Source organism: Aethalodelphis obliquidens, unplaced genomic scaffold (assembly GCF_003676395.1).
Source record: "Aethalodelphis obliquidens isolate GAN/ISIS:26980383/991018 unplaced genomic scaffold, ASM367639v1 scaffold8, whole genome shotgun sequence".
NCBI classification, from domain to species: Eukaryota; Metazoa; Chordata; class Mammalia; order Artiodactyla; family Delphinidae; genus Aethalodelphis; species Aethalodelphis obliquidens.
Genome location: NW_020837952.1, coordinates 44,367,114 through 44,382,583, shown reverse-complemented (window position 1 = coordinate 44,382,583; position 15,470 = coordinate 44,367,114). Strand labels below are relative to the sequence as shown.

General features: G+C 42.0%; 1 protein-coding gene across 1 annotated transcript in view; it reads right to left on the bottom strand.

Annotated features, from left to right (window-relative positions):
* ANO4 (anoctamin 4) overlaps positions 1-15,470 on the bottom strand; it is a 451,959-nt gene that overhangs the window by 178,928 nt on the left and 257,561 nt on the right. Inside the window, exon 7 of the mRNA XM_027107320.1 lies at positions 14,669-14,827. Coding sequence (XP_026963121.1) covers positions 14,669-14,827 — 159 coding nt within the window. The remainder of the gene's footprint in view (positions 1-14,668; positions 14,828-15,470) is intronic.

Here is a 15,470-nt window from a genome sequence, read left to right as displayed (position 1 = left end):
ATAGTGGTAGGGTTGGCTTAGTAAAACAGTTGGCCTGAAAGAGATCCAGGAACAAGACGACACTTTACTTAAACAGAAGTACAGTGTCATGGATTTGGTTGCAAAGAAGCTAAATGATGTTAGTTTAGACGATTTTGGAGAAAAGTGACTAAAAAATGCTTATCTGGCCAGTATCAGTCCAGTCATCAAGGCCTAGGAGGACAATTATATCTGACGTAAATGACATTCATGGGAAACTGCTGAATGAGCATAAACAGCTTGAAAGTCGAGGTGAAGTGCTGAGCCAGGCATTATGCAAGGCTCTGTGGGGAAACCTGTGTGGTCCTCATGGGATTCCCACTCCTACTGGGGAAGCAGAGCTGCCAGAGGAGTTGTGACGTCTCCATCACAAGTTACTGCTCATACTGCTTCCTGTCTGAACACCATGCCCTTGTATTTTGCTGTTCTGTCAATTCATCTTTCAAGATCTAGGTCACTTCCTCTAATTTTCCTAAAACCTCTGGGAAGAATCTAAAGTTCCCTTCATGCTTTCATAGGAACTTTTCAGGCTGTATCCTAATCATCTGTTTCACGCCTGTCTTCACCTCTAGTCAACGAGCTCCCCAAACGCACTGAGTATAACGTGGCTGTATTTTCCAAAGACGGCCCTGACAATAGCTTTCACCCCACACGTCTTCCAGAACTTTGCCTCTCTCCATCAGGAGGTGGGATCTATGTCCCCTCCCTTTGTTCCCACCTCTGCGAATGGAGAGCAGAATAAACACTTCTGGATCTAGGTCATAAAAATGCACATCTATTGATGGGTTTAAGAAGAAGTGGTGTATATATACAATGGAATATTACTCAGCCATAAAAAGGAATGAAATATTACCATGTGCAGCAACATGAATGGATATAGAGGATATCACACTAAGTGAAGTTAAGTCAGGCAGAGAAAGAGATATTATATGATATCACTTATATGTGGAATCTAAAAAATAATACAAATGACTCTATACATAAAACAGAAACAGACTCATAGTCATAAAAACAAACATATGGCTACCAAAGGGGAAAGGGAGGAGGGGAAGGGATTAAATAGGAGTGTGGGATTAACAGATACAAACTACTAAACGTAAAATAGATAAGCAACAAGGACCTATTGTACAGAACAGGGAACTATTATATATTCAATGTCTTGTAATAACCTATAATGGAAAAGAACCTGAAAAATATATAACTGAATCACTTTGCTGTATACCTGAAACTAACACAATATTGCAAATCAACTATACTTCAGTTTAAAAAAATGCACATCTGTCTCATTCCCTTGGAACATAGGTACCACGTCACGAGGATGCCTGAGGCAGGGGAGCCTCAGAGAAGCCTGTGCAGAGATCCACAGGGAAAGAAACCAAGCCTACAGCCCCCAGGCCTGGCTGAGCTCTCAGCTGAGAGTCAACTTGAAAGGGGGTCTGCCAGCCTCCCTGGGAGCACGGCCCCTGCTGATGCCCATGGAACAGAGAAGAGCTGGTCCTGCAGAGCCCTGCCCAACTGCAGACTTGAAAATAAAATAAACGACTGTTGTTTTAAGCCACAAGTTCTGGAGTTGTCTATTAGGCAACAATTGATAACGGGAGCACTCTTTCATTTTTTATTCTGCCTGGCACAGAGTGTGGAATGTGATAGACATCTGTACGCGTGATGACTGACACTCTAACACCACAGGAGCCGCAAGTGGTGGAGGGAACCTTCCTCTTTTCTCAGTTGTGAGAGGAGTTTACAGCTTGTCTTTCCTTTGTCCTCTCCCTTCCTCCTGCAGCACAGACCCAGAGATGTCTCCTTATGTGGGCTTGTGACTGCTGCTGTCTGACTCCCAAAGATTTGGTCTCAATGAATTCAGCTCTGCTGTGAACAAAGAATTGTCTAGTGGTAGCATCAGAACAAAGGTTTGGGTGTGAGGGAGGTACTGTGTCTGTGGTCAAGGTATCCAGCTATGGCCACATGAAACACCAGAAAAAGCTGTTCAACCATCATCCTGAGGGACAGTATTAGTATTCATGACTTACAACTGTAACCCTTTGGGTATGACAGAGAAGGGGCTGACATAGCCTTAGATGAAGGGTCAGGTGTCCAGTCAATCCTGGTAGGAGGAGGTCTAGTGGCTGTGTCATGCTGTTTGCTGTCATCTTGGCATCTCTGTCCCTCCTCTTTCTGAAGTCTCCCCTGAATTGCTGAGGAGAAGCTGGGACTGCATTTCCCAGAATCCCCTTCCCTGGGGGGCTCTGGGTTAGAGTTAACAACGAGGGGTAAGTAAAATCTGGAAAGTGGAAGAGGCTGTTTTTTCCTCCAGGTAGGCAGCTAGACACAGTTGTGTAAGTCAGAGACAGCTTCAGGTAAGTCTTCTGAGAATCATGTGTGTCACAGTCCAGCATTCTTGGGACCCCTAGGGGCTTCCAGGCCAGCGCTTGGGACCACCGCTACGATGCTTCAGGAAGCAGCTGGAGGTGACTTCCCTGCCCTTTTTATCGATGGTGTAAGCCTCTGTATCAAAGCCTTCGTTCTTGGAAGACACAGAGTGGCTTGTTTTCTGCAGAACTCTAACTGAAGAGGGGCCAAGCAGTTACAAGCACGAGGGAAGACCTTCAAAGACGAAACTTGATGTACGTGTAGACAAAAGTGTGGAAGGCCATGAAAGACGTAGCACCAAAAGGGGTGGAAGCTAAACTAATGAACAGCAAAGGACAAGTTAGGGAGGGGTTTGCAACCAGGTCAGGTCTCCGCAAAGGCCCCAACACTTCTCAGGCACTTGATTTGTCCCTGCTCTGTGTCCTGGGAGAGGCTGTGGAGATGCAAACCCTGTCATCTTCCCCACCCCCACCCCAGCCAAATCCAGCCAGTTCCCCTCCTTCTATCGGACACACCCTCACCCTACTTAGTGGTTCCACTTATTCTTCCAACCCTCATCCCAGTCCACACATGGGAAAAGGCAAGGCAGAAGTAGTCCCAGCAGTGGGAAAACTCTGAGGGGCTTTGAGAGCTGGGTTTAGGAATGCACATGCCAACTTCTCTCTTAGTTTGCTCATTATCCTGGAGACTTGCCTTGAACTCCTGAACAAAACAGTGACTCCCTCCCAGGATTCCTGCATATTTTCTCCACAGTACTCATCGCACCTGACACATTTAATGCTTCTCTTCCCTCACGGTAGACACGATGCTCATTAGATATTTGATGAATGAATGAAGAATGACTCCATCTGGAAATGGAATCATCGGATGCCATTGACTGCTCTTAAAATATGCCTAAGACACAACAGGAAGCGAGTCAAGCCTTGGTCTTTGCCTCCAGGGACAGTGCTGCATCATCACTTTTGCAGTTGAAGTACATCAGGCTTGGTTCATAAACTTCAGCTTGCAGTTCACCTTTTTCAAGTTTTCCACTTGTAAGGATTACGAGCAGGAGACCATGGATTTACAGCTCTCTAGACTGCTTCAAAACTTTGAAATCACTCCATCTCATTAATTAATAATTAATGTCATATCCCTAGTATATACTTTGTGTAGTTTTCAGCAATTTAACATAACACATAGTAAGAACAACAGGAACAAAAATAACAGTCAAGAAAAGACTTTCAGTTCCTTTCACAGCTGCAACTCTACAATGCCCACATTTGGTAAGTAACAAATGACAATGCAAAATGTGTTTTATATCAGACAAGTTCATTTTAGACCAGTGAGAAGATCTTTTAGATTAATTTTCTTCTCGTGGGATTGGTAACAATAGTTTATAATGTGACATGAGTTCTTCAGCTGTGCCTTATATAATGGGTATATTTTTTCCTTAACGTTGTTTTGTCTTGAGCAAAGGAATATGCGTGAGTCACATGAAATATGTATTGGTTTAGAATGATCCTTCGAGTAAATCAGTTCAGGATAACTTGTACTGGTCATCTTGACCTGGCAACAGAAATATTTTGATTAAACTCTGTCTTCCTAAACAAGCAAAAGCAGTTGAGGTAAAAATAAGTAGGCCCTCAGCTCTTTAAACTGGTCTCAAAAATTAGAGTGAGAATAAGGAGGAGTGGTGGGGAGAGGAAGACAGAGACAGAAGGAGGGAGAGAGAAACAAAGACAGGGAAAGAGAGAATGAGACAGAGAGAGAGAAGGAGAGAGCCCCCTCGCTCCCACCATTTGATGAAACTACCTTAAGAAGAGGGACCAGTGAGAATGAGGCTCTAATTCTGATGGACTGATCTAGGGCAATGGTAGGTGACACCAGAAGGACCAAATCCTGGTGATGAGGTGGGACTTGCTATTGGTATGTCTTGCCACACACCAGATCCCCTCAGGTTTCCCTAGACACAAGCCAGGGACCCTCAGTCCAAGAGGGGATGGGGTTGAATGCCTGAGATCAGAACACAGGGTGACCAGGGGCTGGAGCCACTCCCTTCTTTATCAATACCAACAACCACCTAATACGTGCTGGACTCTCTTCTAAGCGTGTTATAATGTATTAGCTCATTTTATCTACATAGTAGCCCCATTAGTTAGGATTATCTACTGTTTAATAAACGAAGAAGCTAAGGCACAGAGTGGTTAAGAGCCTTGCCTGGATATTTACTCAGTAAGTGAGAAAGTACCAGTGGACCTGAATCCCTGTTGTCTGGTTTGAAAGGCCAATCTTAATTTACCCTATTCTCTCCTCAAAGACATAGGCATCTTCATGATTCAAGAGTCTTATATCAAGAGTGCTTAAGTTAGCTGGTCCAGGTGGATGAAAGACGGAATATCTGCCTTGAATTCCTCTAGATATCTCATAGATACAACTCTATGCAGTTTGTTGCACTAAGAGTCTAACTCAGTAGTTCTCAGCTAGGGACAATTTTATACACCTGCTCCTGAGGACATAGGACCATACTTGGAGACATTTTTGGTTGTCGTAACTTAGTGAGGTGGGAGGAGGAATACTGCTGGGATCTAGTGGATAGAGGCTAGGGACGCTGCTAAACATCCTACAGTACACTGACCAGCCTCCTACAACAAAGAATTACCCAGCCTCAAACGTCAACAGTGCTGAGGTTGAGAAATCCTAGAGCTAAATTGGTTGATGTTACCCAGACACAGCCATGGAAATCAGCTATTTACAATCTCTCGCAACAAACTCAAAATCCCACAAGCTAAGCACTGGGCTCGGTCTTACTGTAAAAAACCCGTAAGACACCATCTCTGACCTCAAAGTGATTATACCAGCCACGTGGAATCCTTGCTTTTAGGATGGAGTATCCTAAACTTAGAGGAAAATCTGAACAAATTAAAGCAGAATAAATGCCCCTGTGTACCTGCTCTCTCTTTTTTTCACTTCCATCAAGATCACCATGAATTCCCTGACTGCTGCAATCTCAAAGTGGGCCATCTAAAAGCACAGATTTGGCAGCACCTCTACTATCAGTAGAGATATCAGTGTCAGTGGTAATGAATTCTGATGGTTGACAGCCCAGAAGCCGAGCAGCTGTGGGTGTTGAAGAACTACCCTCTGCCAAGCAGAAGCAGCACTCACTTCCCATCACCTCCCCCAGCCTCAGCCAATGACTGATAGGCAGGGGGACCTCTGCTTTAAAGGTGAACCATCTCTGTGGTGCTCCCTCTGCTCCAGAGCTTCCCGCTTGGAGCAGAGACTATACTCTCAGTGTAGCTTTTCTCCTCTGACCTCTTCTACTTCCCTCACTCCCCTTTCTCCTGAGAGCACTCCACCCATCAACAACTTTAGCAAGAATCCTTGCCTCAGGCTCTGTTTCTGTTTAGGAAAGAAATTCAACCTCAGACACCACTTTTTAAAAAGTCCACTGCCAGTACAGATCAACAATGAACTCCTGAAAGGTACTGCTCTGATCTGCATTGTATCCCCTTAAAATTCATATGTTGAAATTCTAACCCCCCATGTGATGGTAGTAGGAGGTGGGGCCTTTGAGAGGTCATTAGGTCATGGAGTCATCAAAAATGGGATTAGCTCCTTTAAAAAAGAGACCTCAGGGAGCTCTCTACCTCCTTTCACCATGTGAAGACACAGCAAGAAGATGCTGTCTATGAACCAGGAACAGGGTCCTCATCAGCACCTTGATCTGGAACTTCCAGCCTTCAGAACTGTGAGAAGTAAGTTTTTGTTATTTACAACCCACCCAGCCTATGGTATTTTGTTATAGCGGCCCAGTTAGATTAAGATAAATACTCAAGGAATTTCCAGGGCTTTGATTTTCAAAAGAAAATCTGCCTTCTTCACTCTTTGCTTAGGACTGTCCTTAATTTTCCTTTCCCTTCAACTCCAACTTGAGACCCTTGGTAATACATATATATGACATATCAGAAAATGGAGATTATTAAGTGGAGTAAGGGCTAAGTCTCTTTTGAGGGTCCAGAAAATACTAGAGGACAGGAATTTGCATAGTTCAGTTTGTCCAGACAGACTTATTTTAGACAATCATCATAGTTTGAACTATAAAAGAAGGGAGGAGACTCTGGTTCTTTCCCCTTCATTCTCAGAGCTCTGGATCCAGAGAGAACATCTATAGTAACAGTGGTTGCAGAACGTGAACAGGGATGAAAATAGGAAGGGTAGGATGGGCAGGAAGCCTGTGAAGGCAGAGAACAATCTAGGTGAGATTAGCACCTTCCATGGGGAATCTCTGTATAGTCTTCCCTTGAATAGGTGTAAAGCAAGACTAGGATGGGCGATCAAGTACAGTTTTTCAGTTCTGGGTTGCTCTATAATTTTATTCCCTGATGAATCTAAAACCAAATCCTCTGGGTACATAAATGTCTGAACGTTGACAATGTTAAACATGTTACCTAAGGTATTCTAAGTTTTTCCAAGAGCAATGAAGGTAACCATTAATCTCATTCATGCATATACATTATTAGCAATATATAGTCAGTTGATGTTGCTATCCTAATGGTTACATTTTAAGGAATCTATAAACTGTATGAAAAATTTTCCAAAAACTTTGCCTTGAAAATTTTTTTTTTTTTTTTTTTTTTTGCGGTACGCAGGCCTCTCACTGTTTTGGCCTCTCCCGTTGTGGAGCACAGGCTCCGGACGCACAGGCTCAGCGGCCATGGCTCATGGACCCAGCCGCTCCGCAGCATGTGGGATCTTCCCAGACTGGGGCACGAACCCGTGTCCTCTGCATCGGCAGGTGGACTCTCAACCACTGTGCCACCAGGGAAGCCCGAAAAACTATTTTAAAAGTAAAAATGTTAATACACTGTGTTTAGCTGTTATGATAACTATAATGATGGTAATAGATTTATTAATTGCTTACAATATGACAGGTACAAAGATAAGCACTTGATATGAATGATTTCATTTAATTATCATAATAACCCATGAAATAGATCTCATCATTAGCCTCATTTTGCAGATGAGCTAACTTTCCTAGGAGCACATAGCTTTTAATAATGAAAACAAATGAGAACTCGGAATGTCTAACCCAGACTCTTAACCACTGTGTTAGTTAACTGTTGCTGTGTAACAAATTACCACAAATTTAGAGGCTTAAAACAACACATATTAATGAGTTTACAGTTTCTGTAGGTCAGGAATCCAGACACAGCTTAGCTGGGTCCTCTGCTTCAGGGTCTCACCAGGCTGCAATACAGGTCTTGGCCAGGGCTGCAGTCTCAAGAGAGGCTCGACTGAGGCAAGATCTATTTTCAAGATCCGCCATTTGTTGGTAGAGCTCATCTTGTGGTTGTAGGACTGAGGTCCCTGTTCTCTGGCCAGCTGTCAGCTGGGAGCAACTCTCAGCTCCTAGAGGCCACCTCCCCCCTTTCTTTGCATACGGGCTCCCTTCATGGACTGCTTCACAATATGGGAGCTTACTTCTTCAAAGTCAGTAAAGGAGAGTCTCTCTAACTCCAGTCAGCTGAGACAGGGTTTTATATACCATAATATAAATAACCACAGAAATAACATCCCACTACATTCGCCATATTCTGTTGGGTAAAACCAAGTCACAGGTCTCACCTGCACTCAAGGGGAGGAAATTGCACAAAGGCATGAAAACCAGGAGGCAGGCATCACAGACTTTAGGGTCTGTCCACCACAACAACTAGCCAGGTAACAGACTGCAATCATGCTTGTGCCACTTTCCTGTATTTCCTGAATTTGACTCACTTTTTTTTTTTTGCGGTACACGGGCCTCTCACTGTTGTGGCCTCTCCCATTGTGGAGCACAGGCTCCAGACGCGTAGGCTCAGCGGCCATGGCTCACAGACCCAGCTGCTCCATGGCATGTGGGATCTTCCCGGACCGGGGCACGAACCCGTGTCCCCTGCATCGGCAGGCAGACTCTCAACCACTGCACCACCAGGGAAGCCCCTGACTCACTTTTAAAAATACTTTACAAAGAACTTTTATATCACAGTCATAAATTGTTTGCCATGAATAGAAGGTAAAACAGGTAAAATAAAAAAGATTTACACTGTACTGTGTATTCACCTGCACGGGCTCACTTAATCCTCACACAGTTCATGGTAAATAATATTATCCTCATTATTAAAAATGTGGAAGCTGAGATCCAGAGAAGTTTGAAAAACTGCTCAAGACCACTCAGCTAATAAGTAGTTGTATCAAGATTCAAATCCATGGCTACTGGCAGCCAAAGTGCAAGGAAATACAGTCAAGATAGCACCCAATTTCATTAAGCACCCCGATTTTCCTCGTTCCCTTTCATAACTCCACTTGTGTCCTAACTTCTTCAACCCTGAGATTCTCTTTCTTTTTTAACATCTTTATTGGAGTATAATTGCTTTACAATGCTGTGTTAGTTTCTGCTGTATAACAAAATGAGTTAGCTATATGCATATGTATATCCCCATATCTCCTCCCTCTGCATCTCCCTCCCACCCTCCCTAACCCACCCCTCTAGGTGGACACAAAGCACTGAGCTGATCTCCCTGTGCTAGGCGGCTGCTTCCCACTAGCTATCTATTTTACGTTTGGTAGTGTATATATGTCCCTGCCACTCTCTCACTTCGGCCCAGCTTACCCTTCTCCCTCCCCATGTGCTCAAGTCCATTCTCTACATCTGTGTCTTTATTCCTGTCCTCCCTTAGGTTCATCAGAACCATTTTTTTTAGATTCCATATATATGTGTTAGCATACGGTATTTGTTTTTCTCTTTCTTACTTCACTCTGTATGACAGACTCTAGGTCCATCCACCTCATTACAAATAACTCAGTTTCATTTCTTTTTATGGCTGAGTAATATTCCATTGTATATGTATGTGCCACATCTTCTTTACTGAGATTCATTTTTAAATACCAGGAATCAACATGATATAAGGGTAAAGAGTAAGTAGGCTCAAGTTTTAATCTGGGCTTTATCTCTTACTGGCTTTGCCACCTGGGGCAAGTTACTGCTTTGCCTCAATTGTCTCACCTATAAAATGGAGATGATAATAGTAAGTGATTCACGAAGGCAAGAGTGAGAATTTAATAATACTATTTCTTGTCATCATCTCAAAGAAAAATGTCCAAGATTCCCAACCCTGAGTGCTATGCATGTGTTTACTACAGTGAGATATTCCAATCCTTCTGAGAAACAAGTGAAAACACAAACAGGCTATTTTGACACATTGCACTCTTTTGTGAATTTCTGTTTTTAAAGCTTACTATATTTTCTCTTTGGAGGGGGCAATGTCCTTGAGTAGGACTGAGAGGATGGGGTGTTATGTCCAAAGCAAAGGGTTGGCTTAAGCTAGGAGCACAGTCAGAACACCCTCAGCAGCAGGGGCACGGCTGCATTTGTGGACATAGATGCAGGCAGGTGGGTCCCTGCATGGGAGGAACTCGCGGCCGTTCTTTTTTTTACTGCTTTGAGGACGCTGCTCCAAAAATTCTTCCCTCACTTTTCCCCAACATCAAGTTTGCCTCTCAAATTATTTCTATTAGCATGAAATCATGCAGTTATTTCTCCCATCTTAAATAAAAAGAACGCTTTCTTGACCCAAAGTCTTACACCAGTTATCACTCCATTTCTCTCTTTTCCTTGACAGTGAAACTCCGTGAAAAAGCTATTTCTGTCTGCTGTCTCCACATTTTCTCCCCCAATTCTTGAACACATTTAGTCATGAATTCACTTCCACCTCTCCGTGGAAACTTCTCTTGCCCAGCTCCCCAGAGCCCTCCACATCGCTAAATTCAGTGACTAACTTTCAGTCTTCATCTTACTCACCCCGTCCAGCAGCAGCATCTGACACAACTGCTCCTTCCCTCCTGAAACACTTCCCTCCAGGCACCACACCCTCTAGGTTTTCCAGCCCAGATCTCTGCCTGTCTTCCAGACCCTTCCCTCCTACTCAACATCTCCACCACCGGGACACCTCAAACTCAACACGTCTACAAGGGAACCCACTTCCCTCTGCTGCGCTGTAAATGGCAGTTCTTCCAACTCTTTATTTTTCTGGTTTTGGCCGTGTCATGCAGCATGTGGGATCTTAGTTCCCCGATCAGGGATCCAAGTCACGCCCCCTGCACTGGAAGGGCGGGTTTGTAACCACTGGACCACCAGGGAAGTCCCTCTTCCAACTCTTTAAATGAACAGTGTATGACAGATGAATGGCCTGTGACTCCTTCACATCACTCATTCAATCTGTCTTCAGTTCCCATCGGCTCTACTTCCTACTCTTCTCAGCATCTCCTCTGCTGTGCGCTTGGATTCTTGTGACAAATCTCCTAACTGACCTCTCTGATTCTGCCCTCACCACCTCCCCACTTCCCACAGTCTACTATCACCAGGAAACCCCAATGACCCTAATAAAACAGAAACCAGATCTTATCATGCCTTGGCTCAAAACTGTCTGGTGATTTCCCATGTCATGCAGAGAAAAACTAAAGTTGCCCAGTGACCAATAAGACCTGATGTCATCTGGCTTCTGTTGCCTCTCTGATATAATTTCTCACTATTCTCTACTCTGCTCAGTCAACTCCTGTCATACTGGCCTCTTTACTGTTCCACAAACACACCAGGCATGCTCCTGACTCAGGGCCTTTGCACATGCTATTCTTGTTCCCTGGGAAAGAGGCCCGCCTTTACCAACTTTCATAAAATTGCAAGCCCTTCTCGACACTTCCTGCTTTACTTTTTTCTCCTTAGCATTTATTGTTCTGCAACACAGATTTCCTCATTTAGTTTGTTCTTAATTTCCCACAGGGCAGGAATTTTTTTTTTTTTTTTTTTTTTGTGGTACGTGGGCCTCTCACTGTTGCGGCCTCTCCCATTGCGGAGCACAGGCTCCGGACGTGCAGGCTCAGTGGCCATGGCTCACGGGCCCAGCCGCTCCGCGGCATGTGGGATCTTCCCGGACCGGGGCACGAACCCGGTGTCCCCTGCATCGGCAGGCGGACTCTCAACCACTGCGCCACCAGGGAAGCCCAGCAGGAATTTTTTGTCTTTTTTATTCACTGCTGAGTTCTTAGTGCTTAAGGCAGTGCCTGGCAGAGAGTAAGTGTGTAATAAATATGTGTTGAATGAAGTTAACTACCATCAAGATGGTACAATTTATATAAATACAGTTATTTGGTAAACAACTGATGATATGAGTTTCCACCCGTGCTCTGTGTGATTCTCAAGAGGAAGGGTGCTCCATTAATCTAACTGGTACTCATACACCCCAAATAATCCCAAAGTCATCCATGACCTGACCCTTCATATGAAGGAAGATATAAACCTCTTATTGATAATGATTTAAAAATAGGTACCAAATAGGACATAAAATTAAAAATGAAAAAAAATTATTTTTTATTTACAAATTCATCAAAATGTGAATTTATAAATATGAATTTACCTTTAAAGAAGGGAATCTCTTTAAACAGACAGACACTTAAGAAGAAAATCACTTGGATTTGATACTTTCTTTGGGAACTTTGCTGTGAATTGCTTTCTCTGGGCTTATATGAAAGATGAGTTACAGAATATTAAAGACCCAGGGCGCTAAAACAAGCACTTACCTGCTGACTAATCAGGTGGGGGGCACAGTTTCCACGAAAGATGAAATTTGACTACATCCTCACTTTTATCATGAATTAAAGATCTTCCTGGCTGTGTTTCTTGACTTTCAATGTTAAAAGAGATAAAGATTCTCTTTCTATTAAACTGTTCAACTACAGAGCCTGTCTTTACTGATTTGGAAACAAAAGCTTCTAAGTCTGTGACACATTTTCTGTAACTGTTGGACATCATGACACACAGGTAATGAAGACGATACTGATTATACATCAGGTACGTGTGGATTCACAGGAAGCCCCCTGGGTTTTCTTTCTTCTTTTCCACCTTGAACTATGTGCTTTGTTTTATGTATAAAAGGTGGAAGTAACTTCTGGAAGCTGAAATAGCTATTAAAATTGCTGTCTTTCTACTGAAACTATTTATGAAAACACTAGATTTAAATAAGAGTGCTTCCGATGGGTTTTAAATCTAATTATACAATGGAGATACAGATTTACTGTTCATACAAGGGACATTTTATTTTAATTAGTTGTGACAGGGAAAATTAATTTAGCTATAATTTCCTGCTGCCTCTAAGCAAGGAAGGATGTGCAGAGATCCCCCGCTTCTTGCTGAACTGGCTGTGGCTGTGAGGACGCAAAGCAGAGCTCAGAGACAGAGTTAGAGTCAAACTGTGCTGCTTATGCAGAGTTTGGGCCACAGGGAAAAGCTGCTTAGGAAGAAGTTTCCAGAAAACCAAGCTGTTGGTAGTGGATAGAGGACTGTAGGGAAGCTGCCACCAAGAGAGGAACTTTTGGGGGGAAGGGAGAGAAAGAGATGCTTAGATAAGTTTTTATGAAGTTTTGCCATATGGTGATATTGCCCTTTTCCCAACTGCTATTTTTTCCAGTAAACATTAAAATAAATACCTAGGTATTAAAATTTGTTTTAAATTAGAACCAAACAAAATTATCTTGTATACCACTAAAATCATATGAGCTGAACATCTAACATGCTATGGTCAACCCTGGACTACACAGAACCAACTGCACACTAAAAGACAGAATAACCGTCCTCAGCTACCTGCTCTAATCCTGGCAGCTGAATACTATAGTACAGATGATTTTTAGGAGACATACAGGAGATGTGTCATTTCTTTAGTAATGTATTTTTTTTGGAAAAGTATTAGGCTTTTTGAGTTTTAACTTGTAAGCCACAAAATGACATTGAAAAGACCTACACAGAAGAAGCCCCAGGAGTGGAGAGAATAGTTATGAAGCTCCAAATATAAATCTTTCATTAACTGAAGCAAGTTACCTAGTTTTGATGGGAATCAAAACTCTGACAGAGTCAGAATGAATCACACGAAGGACTTTCGTTATTTCAGATCATGTCGCAATACAGATCTTTTATTTCTTTACATAAAAATTCTGAAACTTAGAATAAAAGATGAAGAAAAGATTTTTAGGGATAAAATATTAATGCACTATCAATGTTAAGATAAGAATACACCACTGTCTCAATAGAAACTTAAAGAACAAGATTTATCAAAGGCATGTTCAGCGGGTATAGGAAAGATTTTCTGGAACCCCACAAAAGTGGAAAAAACAACATATTTAACTCCATTGTTGCTCTGGGGGAAACTCCAGCTGAAGCAGTCTTTTGAGCTATCTGCTTCCACTTTCCTGAGAATGAGAACCTGTTCCCTTAAGGCTATACTCATCTCACTGTTTTTCTAATTCTCTTTTTGGAGACTTCCAGAAAAATATCACTTCTGTTTTATAAATGCTCCAGAGTGGAGGCTAGTCTAACAGACCTGGAAACATCCTATTTATCTAAAGTGTACCAAGATTAGCATGCAACCTTCACCGTATAAAGAAAAACATGGATGTCTGACTTCAAAGATCTATCCTTTAGCCTTGAAAAGCAGAATCAGAAGCAAACCCTTTTAATTGGCAACATGTTCTTCTGAACTATGAAAAGCTCCAGAAGCTGTGCACAGTGTTCAGGGAAAATCTGAGAAGAGTTACATAATCTAGCCAACAAGGCCAAGTTCTAGAAATGCGCACAGCGTTTCTGGGTACACAATAATCCCATTGTGGATTATTATCAAAGGCTGGGCCTCTTGTACCATCCTCAAACTTCCCCTGCAGAGGAGAAAAGGGGAAGAGTAAACACTGATAAGGTAATCCTTGAGTTTGGGAACTTGATAAAAACAACCTGAATGTCTTTTAAAAACAGAATCACTCTGTAAGTCCCAGCTGTTTTTGGCCCAATCAGCCAGTGTCTTCTGCTTGTGTGTGAGGATACCCAAACCCATCATGTTTCCTGAAATGTAAAAAGAGCCTCTATGGTGGGGTGATTGCTTTTTATCCGAAGTTTTCTTTAATCCATGCAAATAGAACCCGCCATTAACATCGAGAAGCAGTAGATGTAGGAAATCAGGTAAATTATAACACTTTGAAACAATCCATTTAATTTGAATATTTTGATTTTTACGGAATCTTTTGGCATTAAAAAGCTCTCAAAGGCAAACTGTGCTGCGAAAATCTAATTGCTAGAACGTTCTCCACACACTGCAGATTGGCAAACCCTCAGCCAATGAAACATTCAGTTAACATAATGACTAACTGCTTATTTTTTAATTGTCTCCCAATATGAATAGATGTATATTTATATTTTTTCTCATCCAAGCAAACTATTTACCTCTTTCTCCATTTGTAATCCTTCTGCTCTAATATTTCTTTCAAATATCTCTCTCTTTTCCATCTGGGGGTTGGATTTTCTGTACACAAGAATGTAGTCAATTCTACACTTTCCATCTCTGAAGTAAAGTCCATTTGATTTGTTTTTTTCTGGTACTGTCTGCACACAAAGAGAAAGGGACCAGTTTAAGACACTCAAAATTGAGCCTTGGGTGAGTAATATTAAAGAACGATTAAAACTAAATGCATTTCCTTGTGTTTTATCAAAATTACACTTTTATTAATGAAAAATGTAAACAAGAGGAAACAAAATAAAAATTGGAAAAAGCAGTCAAATGGGCAAAACTTAAGTCACCTAACAATACCAAATGTTGGCAAGGATGTGGAGCAACTGAGAATTCTCACATTCTACAGGTGAGAGTGAAAATTGATATATTTACTCTGGAAAACACACTAGCATCATCTTGTGAAACTGAACATTTACATAACATATATCCCTACAGAAATTCCTGGTAAAGCAGCTAGGAAACATGTATATGAATGTTCACAGCAGCATGATTCATAAGAGAAAAAAATTTAAACATAGGAATCAGTGCAAATCAATGAAGAGGCAAATAGATAAATAGACTGTAGAACAGTGATACAGTGGAATATTATACAGCAGTGAAAACGAACTACTGATGCATCTAATAGTAAGCAAAAATCTTAAGAACAATATTGACAGAAAAAAGCAAGTCACAAAAGACTTTATACTGCATGATACCATTTTTTATAAAGCACAAAATAAAATCAATGTAAAATAA